Genomic DNA, 19,095 nt, shown 5'->3' with positions numbered 1-19,095 from the left:
TTGAAGATGTAAGGTGGCATTTACTTGAAACCACACCAAAGACCATAACCGTTGTGTTGTCCTCAAGCGTTGAATCATCCAGATTTGTAATTAGAGGGTGTTGGCAATGGTCCTGTTGTCATTTGGATCGGTATAGAGCATGAGTTGTACAGTGGCGCATCTCTAATCTCGCTTGTTGAGCATTGTGTCACTTTCAGACATGATAGCAGGCTCCTATCACTCTTGGGATTTGTACACAACTTGTCAACTGCAAAAAAAAAAAAAATAAAAGAAAACGGGTTTGTCAAATGGAAATGGAATCATGTTGCCTTTTCTGCAAAATACAAAAAAAGAAAAGTGTTCTTTTTTTGTTTTTTTTTTTTAATTTATTTTTTTTATTACATTTTCACCCCAAATAAGGCACATTGCCACTTTGGTGTAGGGGGCTACTATCAGCCCGTATGTTATGTTTATGGGGGCAGAAAAATAAGACCGAAATTAAACAAAGAACAAGTAAATTTACCGGAAGCCTGGAACATCCACAGAAAAATGCGAGCATGAAAAGTAATATGGTTAAGCTTAAACATGGAAAAGTACAGGACTAGTTGTTAAAACTGGAAAAGAAAAGGACAATATATTCTAGTAAAAAAATATTAATTAATAACTTAAAATATTGCAGCAATTTATAACATTATATAATCAATACTTAATGCTGCAATATTTTAAGTTATAAATTTATTATATTTTTTACTAGAATATCTTGTCCTTTTTTTTTCCAGTTTTAACAACTAGTCCTTTACTTTTCCATGTTTAAGCTTAACCATATTACTTTTCATGCTCGCATTTTTCTATTGTAATAACATTATATAATCAATTCTTAATGCTGCAATATTTTATTGTAATAAAATGTTTATAAGCCAAATTACAATGCAATATGAAAATAATTTTTTTTTTTTTTTTTAAAGTTAATATTTCGGCAATAGATGCCATCCTCAGAATTTTACACATTTTTTTTCTTTTATTTTCCTCACTATGATGTTAAATTGGAGAAGAAAAAAGTTAGTAAAGAATCTGCGTGTTGTCCGTCTGCTGTATTTTTCTGAAATGCCAGAAGAGTATAAATGCTGGAGTCCCTCAGGGGTCCATCCTGGGCCCAACTCTTTTCCTGGTCTACATTAATGATCTTCCAAATCACATCCTTACATCATTCGTAGACATTTTTGCTGACGACACTACCATCTATGGTAGCACATCTAAGACAGTAAACGACCAAGTTCTCTCCAATTCTCTCTCCTCTGATCTTGATCACGTTGTACAATGGGGAAAGGAGTGGCTGGTTACTTTTAATTCATCTAAAACCAAGCTTGTATCTTTACATCATCAACGTTCTGATCCACATCTGGCATCAATTAAAATGAATGGCTCTCGTCTTGGGGAGGCCTCAAGTTTTGACAGGCTTCTGGGCTTGACCTTTACTCCTGATCTTAAATGGAATATGTACATCAAATCTGTTGCCAAGGTCGCTGGAAAAATGGTCGGATCCTTCTATCAATTCAGTAGATATCTCACTGCTGATACAATTCTCTATCTATATAAGAGCCAAGTACGTCCAATGATGGAGTACTGTTGCCACATCTGGACAGGAGCTGCTAGAAAGGACTTGTCCTGCCTTGATAGGGTTCAAAATAGACTTTGTGGCCTGGTGGGAGATGTCCTTTTCTCTTCGCTGCAACCTCTATCTCACAGAAGAGATGTTGCGAGTTTATCCCTGCTTTATCGTTATTTTCATGGAAAGTGTTCGACTGAGCTTCAATCTATGGTCCCCCCTCGCCAAACTTTCACAAGAAACACTCGACTAGCTGAAAACATTATCAATATCTTTCCCCACTCTTTATCTGTGCCTAAACCTAAACAGATTCCATGATCAAAGCTTCTTTCTTAGAACTGCACGCCTGTGGAAATGTATGCTTGCCGTATGTGATATGAAAGTCAGTTGTGTTTTCCGTAATAGAAGCGTTGTTGGGTTTGTATTACTGTACACATAGATTCGAAAAAGTTGTCAAAAAACAAAAAAACAAATATATAACAAATAAATGTCATCAAAGGCAAGATAAGTTACTTTTCTACCAAACTGGATATATTTTTCGTGTTTTTATTCAATGTAACATGTTTATTCAGCTCGAAAAACAGTGTTTACCGATGTATTGGAAAATTCAAAATGGCGCCAGACTCTCTCTTTAATACGGTAAGTTCGGGAAAAGGTGTTATAAATCATAAACTAGACAAATTCTGTTAGAAATTCGCTCAATATATGTTACCGTGACATAAGTTGACATATATTCGGTGGGTTTTTTTTAATACTATTTTGTCTAGTTTATTATTTATTTGTTTTTTATATATTTGTTTTGTGACAACTTTTTTCGAATCTGTGTGTACAGTAATACAAACCCGCATTGTTTAAATTTCGAAATAAATACATAAAAAATTATTCTAAAATCTAATATATATATATAAAAAGCTGTATGTGTGTCTGTTTATCTCCATATTTTCAAACTCTATCTCTTCTGAAACTAAAAGTCGCAGAGCGCCACTAGGAACCTCAAATGATTGGATTTTTTACGTTCTTTTATGGATCTGGCTGATTAAAATAGTTTTTAAGGCGTGAAAAAATGGGTCAAAATTGAAAAAAATCGTTATACATTTTGTACATTCATCTTAGTTTATTTTTAATTTTTAATCAATTCATATATGTGTGGTAACGTTACCAGCTTTGAATGCTACAATTTTGGTTTTGTGTTTTGATTCTAGGTAATGCCACTCATATATATTTTTTTAAATTTTTTTTTTTTTTTGACTAATGAAATCACGACTATAATATATAAAAAAAAATGTATATAATATACAAAATCTGGATAAAATAAAATATCATATTTAAGCATATTTTTTTGCTTGGGCAAAACCCCCTCCTCCCATCCCGCTAGTAAGTTTGAAAGCCAAATTACAATGCAATATTATGAAAATAAACAAATATTTACTTGCTTTAAATTAATAGTTCGGAGATAGACTCCATCTTCAGAATTTTATGCTGCCTGCGGTATTATTTTGAAATACCGGAAGAATAAGCTTGGCGCAAGCGATATGAAAGTCAGAGTAGTGTTTTCCGTGATAGAAGAAGCATTTTTGAATTTTCAAATGAAATACATATTTTATTTGCAAATTTAAGCACCAACTCTGACTAAGACGTAGAAGTTTTAAGGCTTTAGTGTATACTATAACTGAAGTCTCAGTAGTTAATAGTAGTCTGTACTCATGAGCAAAAAGAAATGGGCCAAGAGTGAAAGAAGGAAAAAAATGGGCCTTGTTTTTTTTTTTTTTTTTTTTTTTTTTTTAGTGCGTGAATAAATGTACATAGAGTGGTGGAACTAAATCTTAATATGTGCTTAAATCTAAACAAGCAGATTTTTGATATTTTAAGAAAAGAAAATGTGAAAATGTCTCTTTCTGTAATGAAGCGAATTTGGCAAAGGTTCGAAGTCGAACGCACAGTAAAAGGAAAATCTGGATTTGGTCGCCCTAGAGCATCCACTTAGAAGGATGACCACAGGCTTAAATTAATTGTTTTGAAGGATTGAAAGAAAACTTATGTTGACCATATCAAAGAATTCAAAACAGGGGCTGGAAATTCTCTTTCTATATATACAATATCTAGACGAATGAAAGAAATGTGATTTTCTTCTAAAAGGTGTGCAAAGCAGCCATTTTTATCTAAGAAAAACATCAATGATAGAAAGATTTTTCTCGTGTTATGGCAAGAAAGATACAGACTGGTTCAGGAATGTTTTCTGGTCAGATGAATCAAGATTGTCTTGTTAGTGATACTCCTGAATGGTACAATTGAAGAACTGAAACACGATTTTCGCCAAGTTGCACAAAAATGACAGTTAAACATGGGAATGGAGGGATAATGGTATGGGGAACTTTTACTGCAGCAGGAGTTGGGGAACTTATTAGATGTGAGAAGTCAATCAATGCAAAGGAATGCATTCAAATATTAGAAACAGGACTGTTACTAAGCATCCAGAAGCTGGGAATATCCCAGAACATTATTTTTCAACATGATACTGTCCCTGCACACACTGCTAAAGTCACGAAAAAATGGTTTTCTGATAATTCAATTAATGTGATATTTTGGCCAGGTTAAAGCCCCAATTTAAACTCAGTCGAGAATATAAGGTCCATAATATCTCGTGCATTCGCCGGAAGAACTTTTGAGAACAATGACAAACTGTGGGAAAAGCGAATGGAATAGCATCTCCTCTTCACAATGTTTCACTTTGGTTGAGAACATGTCTAAAAGGATTTATCTTTTAAAGAAATCAAAAGGGAATGCGATTCCATCCTAAGCATTTGTTAGAGAATGGAGAGCGAGGGAGAGAGAGGGAGATATGTGAGTTATAGTGTAGACACGTTGACTGGAAGTCAAGATCAGCTGATTTGATTGCATGTGAGTCATGTGATCAGGTTAGCTGAATCGAGGAGATTTGGTTGAGACTTGGAAGAGAGCGGACGGCTTCGCTGTTGTCTCCTCCTTTTCACTGGGGGGGGGACAAACGCTGACGTGGTAGAAATAAGACCTAGAAAAAGAAACAACACAGGCCAAATTCACTTTCAAATCTTCTGCGAACAAACTGGAAGGTGAATTGATTGCGTGTGAGTCATGTGATCAGGTTAGTTGAATCGAGGAGATTTGGTTGAGACTTGGAAGAGAGCGGATGGCTTCGCTGTTGTCTCCTCCCCTTCGCTGGGGGGGGACAAACGCTGACGTGGTAGAAATAAGACCTAGAAAAAGAAACAACACAGGCCAAATTCACTTTCAAATCTTCTGCGAACAAACTGGAAGGTGAATAAAAAAACTATAGAACCAATTTCTTGTCTTGGAGTGAAATAAATCTTCGTCCCCCAAAGCAGGTATCAAGTCTCCCTCCCAGACGAGAATTTCCAGATGGACCAACGAAATGGCAGAAGGTATGTTGAGGATAAATGACATGTCACACACATATTCACACTTAACAGCATATGAACATATGTAATAGAAAGACCACTAGACGATCACACACACAACGACATTAACTCTGATGAGATAATTAAACACTCAATCTTTTATAAATAGACACGTTTTAATATATCATCTCCATTCCAAGTTCAACCAATATACAACAAACGTCCATTTTATGACACAATGTAATATATCTATCGTTTCTTTTGATCTATCCGTCTATTTATTTATCTATTATTTCGTTTCTATGTATGTATGCCTGTATGTGTACATCTATTCAACACATTTCGACCAGCTATATATATAATCCTTTATAAATAGACAATACAACAAACACTCATTTTATGATACGACAACGTAACACATTTATTAAAGTAAATGTCTTGTTCTGTGTTATTAGTCTCATTTAAGTCTCCTTGTTCTTTGTTCAATATAGCTTTTAGTGCAATAAAATTTGTTTGGCCCATTTTTTTTTGCTCACAGGTGTAGATATTGCAGTGAACTTAAAACTTGGTTTAATAAAATAAAAATACCTAAATTTACCAACTTGCTGGCATTTTTCTTGCAGGTATAAAAAGTCAATACTAATACGATGTCGAAAATGAATCTTGGGTTTATTTTTGGCAGCTTTGCAACTCTCACTTATCCCTATGTTGTCCTGTTAGTCCTCACGTTCCATGGCCGATGTTTCTGACAGAGGAGGAAGAATTGCTGTTTTTCTGATTTTACTTTTGTTCTCAGTAGATAAGTGGGAATTTTCAATCCTCTCATAATATTCGTCATGATTAAACCGTCAATCTATTTGTCCCATTAACAGTTATACTTAAGTGGTTTTTTGGAGGAAGGAGAGGAAAGTAGAATGGAAGGAAAAGAGAAAAAACAAGAAAAAAATTAAATTCGACAAAAACAACTACAAAAATAAAAAAATATGAAAAACAGCCAGGGCAAAAATAAAAATCTATAAAAAACAAAAACAACAAAATAAAAATCTACGAAAAACAGCCAAAAAAAACCCAGCAAAAATAGAAAACTACAAAAAACAAAAGCAACAACAAAACGCAAAAAAAAAACAACTACAAAAATAAAAAACCACAAAAAACAAAAGCAACAATAAAAAACCCCCCAAAAAACAACTACAAAAATAAACAAATCTATGAAAAATAGCAAAACCAAAAAACAACAAACAAAAATCAACAAAAATAAAAACTACACAAACAACAAACAAAAAAACAACAAAAAACAATAAACAAAAACAAAAAATAACAAAACAACTACAAAAACAAAAAAGCAACAACAAGTACAATCACCATCCCCAACATATACTTACATAGTCAATACAGCCATGAAACCCATTTTCAAATCTGCAGAAGCCAATCATCATGGGAGCTGATTTGACTACCACATCTCCTACAAAGAAAAAAGCTAAAGGTGACAAAAACAAACAGCTTTATTAATCGCAGGTCAAGTCAAGCCAACCATGCAACACCCACACGCTGTTTTCGACAATCCACTAAAGGGTGGAATGATAAAATTTTCGCCCCAGAAAAGACAATGTGATTCCATTTCTGTTTGATTAAAACCGGTTTTCTTGTTGCAGACAATCTACTAGTTAGCCAGTTGTGTACAAATCTCAAGAGCGATAGGAGCTTTCTATCATGTCTGAAAGGGACACAATATTCAACAAGTGAGATTGGAGAAAATCCGTCGCCTCTGTCGAAAGTGTTTGCAAGACATACAAACAAACATACATACATACATTTAAACAGAGAGATAAGATATATATTATAGAAAATGTGAGCACAGAAAAAAAATGTGAGCACAGAAAAAAAAAATGTGAGCACAGAAAAAAAAATGTGAGCACAGAAAAAAAATGTGAGCACAGAAAAAAAAAATGTGAGCACAGAAAAAAAAAATGTGAGCACAGAAAAAAAAAATGTGAGCACAGAAAAAAAAATGTGGGCACAGAAAAAAAAAATGCGAGCACAGAAAAAAAAATGTGGGCACAGAAAAAAAAAATGTGAGCACAGAAAAAAAAAATGTGAGCACAGAAAAAAAAAATGTGAGCACAGAAAAAAAAAATGCGAGCACAGAAAAAAAAATGTGAGCACAGAAAAAAAAAAATGCAGCACAGAAAAAAACAAAAAACCAGGCTCAAATCCATAACACACTAGAGGAAAAAACTGTTTTATTGATGAGCTTACCATGGTTGTGACGTCACGAGGTGGCCTTTTATGCGACATTGTTTACACAAGCTTTGAATGACTGGAAGAAACTGTCAGCGAAAAAAGCGACCCCTCGCTGTAGAAAAATGCCCACTTGAGGGTGAAGGAATTAATGTTTTTGGCCAAATTTTTGATATTTGTTGTCCGAAGGGTCGAGCTTCAAAATGATACCAATCTCATGAAAATCCGTCACCTCTGTCGAAAGTGTTTGCAAGACATACAAACAAACATACATACATTTAAACAGACAGATAAGATATATATTATAGATAATGTAAAGTAAAGTTTTGTTTCTTTTTTTTTCTTTTCATGAACATTTTTTCATGTGGGGCAACCGGTTTTTTAAAATGTAATTAAATGAAGACAGCCGGGATATTTCCTTAAGACTAAATAAGCTTTTCTATGGTCGCATCTGACGATGTTAAAGTGGTGTGAGAAGAGACAGCAGACGTGGAAGAAACTTCGCCAACCCAACCGGGTAGCTTTCCGATATATGATTTAAGATGGAGACAAAAGGATCATTACTAAATTTCTGTTTCTATATAAACCCAAGATGGGGATATTCGTCTTGTATAAAGGTGTGAGGAACGGCCGTTTGAGAGTGTGTTGTTTGCTTAAAAACTAATTCTTTTCTTTCCAATATTTTCTCCAAAGATCTTCAGCTCCTTTGCCATGCATTGATTGGTTGATTGGCGTCGTATGTCAGATTAGTCCAACCTTATCTATGGTCTCCCCTTGCCAAACTTTCATGAAAAACATTCGTCTAGCTGAAACAGTTATCAATAATTTCAGTCTCCCTGCTATCCAGCTGACTACAATATGGTCGTCTTCAAGTCCAACGTAAACAAATTCTTGATGGACCGTCCCCTTAAGTAATCTAATTTACAAAATTTCCACTACTAACCATTATTACGATATGTTTAATGCGATATTCATTTTCAGCATACCCGAAAACCCTCTAGAAAACAAATTTTTAGGGTAGGTTTTGTGTTTCTTTAAATTTTTTTTATTACATTTTCACCCCAAACAAAGCAACTTGCCACTTTGGTGTAGGGGGCTACTATCAGGGGCAGCAACTACTGGGGCACTATGTAGGGATTTGGGCAGCAAGATGATTGATGAGCCGTTCCATATAAGTTATCAAAATTACCAAATTTTCATTACTAATGATTACTATATTGTCCAATTTCTACTGTACACTCTTTAACCCTTATCCTTGAGTGGCCTCTTGGCCTTGATAATGTGGTGATGCCTATGTGAAAAAAAAAAAAAAAAAGATGTCGGTTCACGTAAAAATTCGGATTGGGCGAGTTTTCAGTAGATGCAAATAGAAGTTGTCAGTGTTTTTACTATTCAGGGGGAGATAATTTCAGTTTTCATTTAAGAGTCATAGAGTATTTTGCATGACAGGGAGTATCGGATTTGGTTTAGTATTGTTTGTTGCAGAACCATCTAGGAAGGGGCAATTGCTATGTAATGAAGATCGCTTTGCATCCGAGTGCATACTTTGGCTGGTAAGTACCTAACTAGATAGGAATGAACTTGTGTTGATCTACCAGGCCATAATTACTGAAAAAATATTATTTTTAAATTGCATTTAGTTCTTTTGCGTTTTCTGTTAACTATCCCACAGAAGCTGCTAGGACGATGATGGGACCAACACAACTACGACAACGATAGCAGGAGAGTTAATAATACGGACTGACATTCTGGGTGTCCGAATCCAGGTCGTTTTACAGAAACTATCGTCCTCTTGATCGACTCTATTTCAATAGGCGTAGGCCATCCTTTATTGAGCATTGTTCGTATTTTATTACTTAGCTTATTTTTCGTCATTTTCTATGATATAAATCTCACCTGGATGTTTGAATAATGTATGTATGTATGTATGTATGTATGTATGTATGTCATGCAACTCTTTTTCTGGGTCAACGGCCAACTAGCACCGTGTATATTTGTGTGTGTATATGTGTATTGGGGTGGAGAGGGCTCCCGTAAGCCGTGGTGAAAGCAACCTTTCTAGGAGAAGCAAATCTCTGATTTAAAAAACCATAAAGTGGGAGACCAGTACCCGCATTAAGCTGGTCTGCAGTTTAATTTGTTGCTGGCTATCTTGCTCTTGCTTGTTGCTGGACCTCAACATTTTGAACCGAGAGAGAGAGACTTAGCTGTCATACAAAGCTAAGACTCTGTAACATCATCTTTGTATAGATACTCCCTCAGGCATTTGGGCTCATGGATTTTAAATGTCTGAGAGAGTGGCACTCGTCTGACAAGACGTTGCAATATTATCGTGTATATTCATTGAATTGTAAACATCATCACTATCGTCATGACCATTGAGAAATTATACCGTTTTTAACCCCTTCTCTCAAAAAAAAAAAAAACAACAAAAAAAAAATACCAAGATTCATGACTGCTCTGTTTTACATGTAGCATGCGATGGATTTGTTTTATCTGGGGTGGAAAGGGCTCCAGAAAGCCCATGGTGAAGGCAGTCTCTCTAGGAGAAGTAAATCTCTGATCTAAAAAAAGCATAAAGTGGAAGACCAGTACCCGCATTAAGCTGGTCTGCAGTTTGATTTGTTGCTGGCTATCTTGCTCTTGCTTGTTGCTGGATATCAACATTTTGAACCGAGAGAAAGACTAGATGTCGTACAAAGCTAAATCTCTGGAATAACATCTTTGTACAGATACTTCCACAGACATTTGTCAAAAAAAGAAAGAAAGAAAGAAAGAAAAATCCTATTGGCGATGGCTGTCCATATAAATTCAAATGGTATGCTGCTTCTCCATCTCTGCAGTGAACTAAATCTTGTTATCACCAACACTTTTTCCCACCAGAAAAACAAGGAGACCTGGTTCCATCCCCAATCTAAACATGGCCATTTGCTTGATTACATACTGTGTAGACGTGGTGATCTTGGAAATTTTTGCAAAGTTAGAGTAATGCGTGGTGCTGACTGTGGTACTGATCATTTAATGGTCAGAGCTAAACTGAGAATTACAGTTCGCAAAAAAAGCCGTTTCAATGGTGTCAAAGTGCTTAAACGTATTGATGTTTCCAAATTGAAGGATCTAGTCGTACGAAGTTCCTTGAAATCTGCTTTCAACCAGGTGGATTTCTCAGATTGTGACTGGGAGACAGTAAGAGATACAATATACCAAAAAGGTGTTGAAGCTCTTGAGTTGAAGGTTCCCAGACATAGAGATTGGTTTGCTGATAATTACAATCAAATTAAACCTCAAATTGATAGAAAGCGGAAAACTTATTTGAAACTTCTCAACTCTTCATCTCTGAACGAGCCAGCGCTCGCTGCCCACTTTTCTTCTGTTCGGAGTGAGGTTCAGTGTTGTGTGCGCCAAATAAAAAACAAATGGTGGTCTGACCTCTCCAGGGAGATACAGACTGCCTACGATCATAGAGATATCAAGACATTTTACACTTTGCTTCATCAGGCATCCGAAATCCTCTTCAACCACACCACTCCTGGCGAAGGACGGGAAAACCTTGCTGAAAACCTCAGATGAAATTATGCATCGATGGCATGAACACTTTCATGATCTTTTTCATAACCCATCCAATGTTGATGTTGCTGCAATAGAAAGTATCCCTCAATGTTCCTTTTGTCCGGAACTTGATGTTGAACCGACTCTTGTGGAAACAGTTGACTGCATAAAACAGATAAACTCGAACAAAGCCCCTGGGTTGGATGGCATCCCTGTTGAGCTGCTGATACATGGTGCTGTCAATGTACATTGTGTGGTCCACTCTTTGATACTGTCAGTATGGCAGGGTGACCCGGTTGCCCAAGATTGGGTAAATGCCATCTTGGTTATGTTGTACAAAGGAAAGGGTACAAGGTCTGATTGTGGAAATTATCGAGGTATCTCACTGCTGAGTGCGGTTGGAAAGGTGTTTGCATGGCTTTTGCTAAACCGATTGGAAAAGTATGTATGTCCTAATATCTTTCCGGAATCCCAGTCTGGATTTAGAGGTGGGCGAGGAACTGTGGATATGGTGTTTTCTGCTAGACAGCTTTTGGAAAAATGTATCGAACAGCGTATGCCTCTTTGCCAAGTGTTTGTGGACTTAACCAAGGCGTTTGACACAGTCAACTGTGAGGCTCTCTGGAAAGTGCTGGAAAAATTTGGCTGTACACCTGCTTTTACAGACAAGTTCAAGCAACTTCATCAGAGTATGAAAGGTCGCGTCAACTTCAATGGTCGGCTTTCGGAAGAATTCCCCATTGAGAATGGTGTGAAGCAGGGTGATATAGCTGCACCAACATTTTTTTCACTATTTGACTGCTGTGCTCTGGTATGTTTTCCACGATTGTGATATGGGTGTTTATATTAGATTCCGAACGACTGGAAAGATGGTCAACCTCAGAAGATTCCAAGCCAAAACACTTGTTAGTGATGGACTTGTTAGGGAACTGTTGTATGCTGATGATGCTGACCTGGTAACACACTCCCCAGTAGATATGCAACTAGTGATAGATCTCTTTACAAATGCTTGTATCTGCTTCGGACTGACAGTTAGCATTAAGAAAACTAAAGTCATGTACACTCCCGCTCCCAATGATCTGTATGTGGAACCTGATATCTTTGTCTGTGGAAAGCGCCTTGAAGTCGTAAAAAATTTTGTCTACCTTGGGAGTGCCTTATCAAATGATGGCACTCTTAATGCGGAAATAAGACAGAGAATCAGCAAGGCATCTGATGCTTTTGGAAGGTTACAAGATGGAGTCTGGTCTGATGGTGATCTTACTCTGACAACTAAAATTTCAGTATATCAAGCATGTGTAGTACCATCCCTACTTTACGCATCTGAAACTTGGACCTTGTACCGGACACATATAGAATTGCTCGAGAGGTTCCATCAGCACTGCCTTAGACACATTCTTGCTTTAAAGTGGTATAGCTTTGTCCCTGATATATATGTCTTACAAAAGGCCAAAACAACCAGTATTGCTACCATTGTTATTAAGAACCAGTTGCGTTGGGCGGGTCATCTTATCCAGTTTGAAGACTATCGACTCCCAAAACAATTGTTCTATGGTGAGCTCTTTCTTGGAAAAAGACCCCAGCACAAGCCCAAAAAACGTTTTCGTGATAGCATCAAGGAGAGTCTGGTGAGCTTTCATATTCCTGTTGACAGTTGGGAGTCACTAGCGTATGATCGCAAGCAGTAGAGGACACTGATATACAGGGGTGCAGAACACTTTCATGCAGCCAAAATAGACCGAGCGAAGCTTAAGAGAGCATGTAGGAAATGCCAAAACTTGCCGCCCAACCATGGAGATCTCTGGATCTGTAAGGCATGTGATCGGGCTCTGTTGTCGAAGGCAGGTTTTGTTAATCACATGAAAGCCCACGATAATACAGGTTCCGCTGCTGTTAGTTTCATACAAATCAGTGAGCGTTTTCAGTGTCATGTCTGCTTGAGGGTGTGCAAGTCGCTGGCAGGGCTAAAAAGTCATATTCGGGCACATGGATTTTAGTGACTGAGGGAGTGGCTCTCGTCTGACAAGACGTTGCAATCATCATATGTATGTAAGTATGTATGTAAGTAGTAATTATCTAACAAACGGTTCCCCAGTTCGTTACAAAACATCTGATGAAGGTCGGAGGGCAAAACGACCGAAACGTTGTGACGATAACAACCAAGATGAGGAAGTCAGTCTGACAATCTCAATCAATGTATGTAAGTATTTATTTATTTGTTTGTTTATGTCTGCCTAAAAACTTTCAATAGAGGAGACGGATCTTTACGAGATCGGTATCATTTTGAAGCTCAACCCTTGGCTAAAAACATTAATTAGCAGGAGAGTTAATAATATGGACTGACTGGGTGTCCGAATTCAGGTCGTTTTACAGAAACATTTCCACTTAGGGAGGTTGACAAACTTCACATGGTCACTCTCGTAAGTACCTGATATCCTTTTAGAAAAAATTCTTAGCAGAAAGATATCAGGGAAACGAACGCCAACAAAATAATGAATACATAACAATTGCAGAATCTACTAAAAACAAGAACTCCTTCGTGATACAAGCGTAGTGTAACGTTGTGGGGTGGCGTTCATATATACATTATGAGACGGAGGGGTTCATTTATATGTCGTGTTATTGTGTGTTGTGTTACTAAATGTCTATTGTGGGGTTCTTCACTATATGAACCCAATTTTTCAACTGCGTTCACCTGGAATTTCATCTGTTCTTGGATGGAAGCTGGAACCTGTTTGAACGAATGCATTTAATCTCCAAAACGATGCTTGGTTTTATATAGTTTTTTAATTTCACTTTCCATGTGTCGATCGCAGAAGAATGGAAAGTGAATCTCTTTGCTCTTTTTTTTTACACAGTGATCACCACTTATCAAGGCCCGGAAGCCACTCAGGGATAAGGGTTATTGCAAGTACATTACGTTAGTGTCGAGATTTGATGAAATGTTTACTTAAGGGGGCAGTTCATTAGGAATTTGTTAACGTTGGACTTGAAGACATCCAAGTTGTAGTCCGGTGGGAAGCAGGCTTGGATGGTTAATCCTAGTCTCCAATTTTGAGACACGTCAGCTCCCTCCCCAGTGAGGGGGGGAGATAGTCTGCTCAACATCCAAATTCCAACTCCTCTCTATGTTCAGCCAACCTGAACACGCGACAGATAGATAGTTAGATAGATCGAGATAGACAGATATTTCTTCCTCTCACGTGTTTGTTTGTTTGTCTTTTTCGTGTAAATAAAGCAAAAGTAATCAACGAAAATGCGATCTATCTGGCACTCTTGCCAAGGACGTCCAGAAAGCAATAAGCTTTGATCAATGTGGAGAAAATCCATCATATCAGACAATTGCTATTCATTTGGACACTCCCCTTTTTGTGGGGGGGGCTTGTTTTCCCAAACATCTTGGGGAAACAAATAAATGAAAAAAAAAGGTGCAAAGCTTACCTAACGTTAATTTGGGGAAACAAACAAGCGTAAAGCTTAACTAGAAAAGCAGACGTCGTTTTTTAATTAATTTGAATGATTCTCACTTCCTCAAGTCTTCGGGTTCGAGCCTACCTGCCTACCAAAACTTTTTTTTTCGCATTCTTTTCCTCCTTCACTTGTTTAATTAATTGAATCATTTATTTATGTACCGCACTGAGTTGTGGAAATTTCCAGGTTGGTATCTGGAGGCGCATTAAAACGCTGTGTATTCATTAAGTAGCTTAACTCCACAGAGTGAAAGAGGTATTGTGGTAAATGTTTTTGTTGTTTTTAATTACATTTTCACAGAAGAATGGAAAGTGAATATCTTTGCTTGGGTGGTTAATTTTAGTCTCCAATTTTGAGACACGTCAGCTCCCTCCCCAGTGAAGAGGGGGGATGGTCTGTTAAACCGTCCGCCCTGCCCAACGTCCAAATTCCAACTCCTCTCTATATCAGCCAACCTGAACACGTGACAACAAACATGTCCTTCCAGTCAGCTATTTTTAGAGCTTCCAATGCAACTTGTCCATTTTATACCTTAATAATGTTTTGACAACTTTTATCAAAACATAATTTCACATTTCATCACTTGTTTACCTCTCCAGATAGTTAGATAGATTGAGATAGATAGATCGACAGATAAATAACAGATAATTTATATTGTTTAATTAATTGGAATGCTTATTGAATCATTTATTTATTGCGGACTGTATGTACCGCACCGAGTTGTAGAAATTTCCAGGTTGGTATCTGGAGGTGCATTAAAACGCTGCGTATTCATTAAGTAGCTTAACTCCACAGAGTGAAAGAGGTATTGTGGTAAATGTTTTTGTTGTTTTTAATTACATTTTCACCATAAACAGGGCATATTGCCACTTAGATGATGGGGGGCTACTATCAGGAACATAAACTACAAGGGTAGTATGTGGGGAGTTGGGCAGCAAGATGTCGGTTCACGTTACACTTGAACTTTTGCATGTCATATATATTATTTTTTAATTGGAACTCATTATTGAGATGAGTATTATTTATATTAATTTATTTATTGCGGATTATTCTTATCTTTATTAGTTGTTGTTTCACGACGTTTCGGCCAACTATTTCTCTGGCCTTCGTTAGGTGGTTACTGAGATGGGATAGGAATGCTGAATCTCCTAACTGCATCCTCGGCAATTACTGCCTTCCATAGTTGTCGTCTCACCACGTTTTTGACCAACTGGCCGGCTTTCAGTAGAGCTTCCAGTGCAACTTGTCCATTTTACAGCTCAATAATGTTTTGACAACATTTATCAAAACATAGTTCACATCTCATAATGATACATGATTATAAAAGCCAACTGACCTGATAGAGAATGAGATGACACAATTCCATTCATTGTTTTCCTCAGCTGTTTTCCATTATACGAAAGTTTTATTTCATTCCATGAAGTTGCCTGAAAAAGTAAAAAGCAAAAAAAAAAAAAATCAGTATATGCATAAGAAAAATCGTGGTTTATCATCAAAGCGTCCGTGGCATGTGGAATGAAGCTGTCGGTGAAGAGGAAAGAAAGAATCAAGATGGCAATGCCCACAACTTTTATAACAAAAGCAATCATATTATAACGAGACCGATACTGCACCAACCACACTGGGTGTCCTTAACCGATATGACAGGTGTTCTTTCAATCGTACATTGCCTCGTCACAAGTTGGCCTGTTGATCATCTTTACCCACTGTGTTTTCAGAATGGGGCGCTTTGCCTCTCGATCGAATCATCTTCTACCCTGTGTAGGTAGTATCCGAGTACATCAATCACTCCGCTGGTCCTTGCGGCTCGCTGCAAAATGAGGAGTCCTCACCACAAACAAACAGAACTCTGGTTTATAGCAATAACAAACTATTTATTAATTTCATTACTTCATAACAGCTACTGTCTAAATTGAGGTGACTGACTACAGCAGTGAAACGATGTAAGACCAGACCAGTAAAATCACAGATTTCCTATTAACACAGGCTAGTTAACATCATAACATTAGGCCCTGAGGTCTCTCAAATCGGGAGCACTTGACCAGCCCAGCCGTTCAGTTTGCTGGCTACAACTCTACTCTTTTTAGAATTCTTTTTTCTAAATCCAACCTCTTTTTCCCTACCTCTTCTTAAGAGAATGGTTACAAACACCCTTTCTTTCTTCCTCTTAGAGCTTACCCTTCGTCTTGTCGACTCAACACCTCTCTCTCTCTGTTCCCCTAATTTCTACTCCTCCTCTTCGAACTTATCTCTACCAAATTTTAACCCTCATTTGTACTGAGGTTTTTTACTCATTATCAAATTAGGAGTGATTAGTCATTCCAGGTCGAACAATGCTTTGCAGCGACCCTTACCCTTGACCCCCATTCTAAGTTTTCAGCCTTAATCTCTGGATCTCTTCATACATGTCAACAGAGGTTTCAAAAACAACCTTTCATGTTAACAGATATATAACGACAATGAGATAAAAACAATTATTATTTGTTTTTTCTCTTTCTGACAAAATCCCATAGACATTTTTGTTTTGTCCCAATCAGACATCAACACCCCCTCTTCTGCCCTCTCTTCCTCTATCCCGTCTGGTCAAACACCCCCTCCCCCCACTGTAATATGCACCTGCCTGCAAAAGTAAAAAACAAAAAAAGAAAATAAATCAGTAAATGGATAGGGATAAGTAGTACAACGATAGTGCCAGCACAACCGAGCTGTCCCCCACCAGTAATTCAACTTATAATGACCTATCGCTTTTTTCTCGGACTATAATAAACACTAAAATTGGGTAAAAGTTAAAGATCGCAGCCAGAGCAAAACATTCATCATTCTAAATTAGACGAGAATGGAGTGCAAATAACTGCATCGATTTAATCTTAGACTGAACCTTCGTGGAATTGCTGTAGAGAAAAAAACTGTCACCCCTTGTCTTATAGAATGAACTATTCCGGGAAGCAATCCCGACAACGCCTGATTCAAGTCGTATGACGATAATGCCAGCACAACCGAGCTGTCCCCCACCAGTAATCCAACTTATAACGACCTATCGCTTTTTTCTCGTACTACTAGCATAGATGCCCGGCGTTGCCCGGGTGTTTTCAGGTGTATGCTGAGCAAAAAAAAAAAAATATATATAAATAAAAAAATAAACAAACGGTCAATTTTTTTAAACTTTGACCCCTGTTATGACCCCTTAAAATTTATTGTTTAGGGCTCAAATAAAGTTATTAAGTTAGATCCATGTCCAAGGAATCTATATCTAAAATTTCATGTGTTTAGACCCAAAATTGTAGGAGAAATTTGGTAGAGTTCTCAAAGGTCAAATCGTTGCTGTTTGACCCTTTAATCGTCAAATTTCTGTCCGAAAACCAATTATGAAGTTGCCTGCAAAAGTAAAAAAAAAAAAAGAAAAAAAAAAGGAAATAAATCAGTAAATGCGTAGGGAAAATTGTGACTTACCATTAAAGCATCTGTGCATTAGTGTGTCATGTGGAATGAAGCTGTCAGAGGAGAGGGAAGAAAGAATCAAGATGGCGGTGCCCACGACTTTTATTACATAGCCAGGGATAGGAACATGATATATATTGTTCTCCAAACGGCACAAAAATAGTCAGATGTTGTATACTGTGTGAGAGATATTGTTCTTATAACAGCACCCGTTATTAACGCATAAGTTGTATGTATGGTTGTTTAACCAGAGAATATGATATGGACGTATAAACTGAGTCGTGTTGTATCAGAGAGTTATCACACGGGTATATATTACAGTTCATATTTACATATCATTTTTTTTTATCAGAAGAATAATATATGCTTCATACCTTTCTTTTTTCAATAGTTCTTCTATCTTCACTGCTGAGCTCCGTGATGAAACATGAAATGACCAACAGCATAACCAATTGAGACCTATGTCCTTCCTTCTTTTTGAAACCACAGAACAACACTTTATATTTTTATAATATAAATTTATTTCAGCTGTCTCAAAAAATATATACTTCATACCTTTCTTTCTTCAAGAGTTCTTCTCTCTCTCTCTCTCTCTCTCTCTCTCTCTCTCTCTATATATATATATATATATATATATATATATATATATATATATATATATATATATATATATATATATAATTCATCCGATAAGTATCGAAAATCGAAAAAAAATCCGAACTTAAAAATAGCCTAAAAAAAAATAATTCTTACAAGGGAATATTTTACATTACATCGACAAGGGAGATAATAAAATCTCAAATCATTTCTTGTTAATAAAAACAGATTTATCATAACCTTAAGATATATATATATATATATATATATATATATATATATATATATATATATATATATATATATATATATATATATATAAATGTAAATGTTAAAAAATTAAAAATAATTATAGATAAGTATATATATGTGAATATCAAAATCTTAACAATAATTATATTAACTTAACCCTATCACCTTTTCTCTTTCTTTTTAATAAATAGGATATCCCGATCTCATTAAAGACACAATGTAAAAAAAGAAAAGAAAATTAAATAAAAAATTAAAATAAAAAATGATGTCGCTTTTGGGCCGTACGTGAAACTAAAATATACCTTCTTGTTTTTTTTTTTAGCTAGGATCCAAGAGTAGCATCTCTTCTGTTTAAACATGGTATAATGATATCGTGGGGTTTCCGCACATAGAGTCTATATATTAATATTGTAGTACCTTTACCATACGTATGTGTGTGTCATGGTTTTCAGATTATAAATTAATGATCGGGAGATCCTATTTATTAAAAATGGAGGATAGATGGTAAAATAGTATATAGATTCTGTATCTACCCTCTTTTTTTGATAAACAGGATCTCCCGATCACCGA

The 19,095-nt window shown here is 36.5% G+C and overlaps 1 protein-coding gene across 1 annotated transcript in view; it reads right to left on the bottom strand.

Annotated features, from left to right (window-relative positions):
• The window catches only part of LOC145271209 (uncharacterized), a 28,605-nt gene that overhangs the window by 966 nt on the left and 8,544 nt on the right, over window positions 1-19,095 (bottom strand). The window contains exons 3-4 of the mRNA XM_080126772.1: window positions 15,575-15,665; window positions 6,363-6,442 (exon numbers count right to left, since the gene is read on the bottom strand). Coding sequence (XP_079982898.1) covers window positions 6,363-6,442; window positions 15,575-15,665 — 171 coding nt within the window. The remainder of the gene's footprint in view (window positions 1-6,362; window positions 6,443-15,574; window positions 15,666-19,095) is intronic.

Source organism: Euprymna scolopes, chromosome 46 (assembly GCF_053919585.1).
Source record: "Euprymna scolopes isolate OS-2025 chromosome 46, ASM5391958v1, whole genome shotgun sequence".
Classification (NCBI taxonomy): domain Eukaryota; kingdom Metazoa; phylum Mollusca; class Cephalopoda; order Sepiida; family Sepiolidae; genus Euprymna; species Euprymna scolopes.
This window is presented reverse-complemented; position numbering and strand designations above follow the sequence as displayed.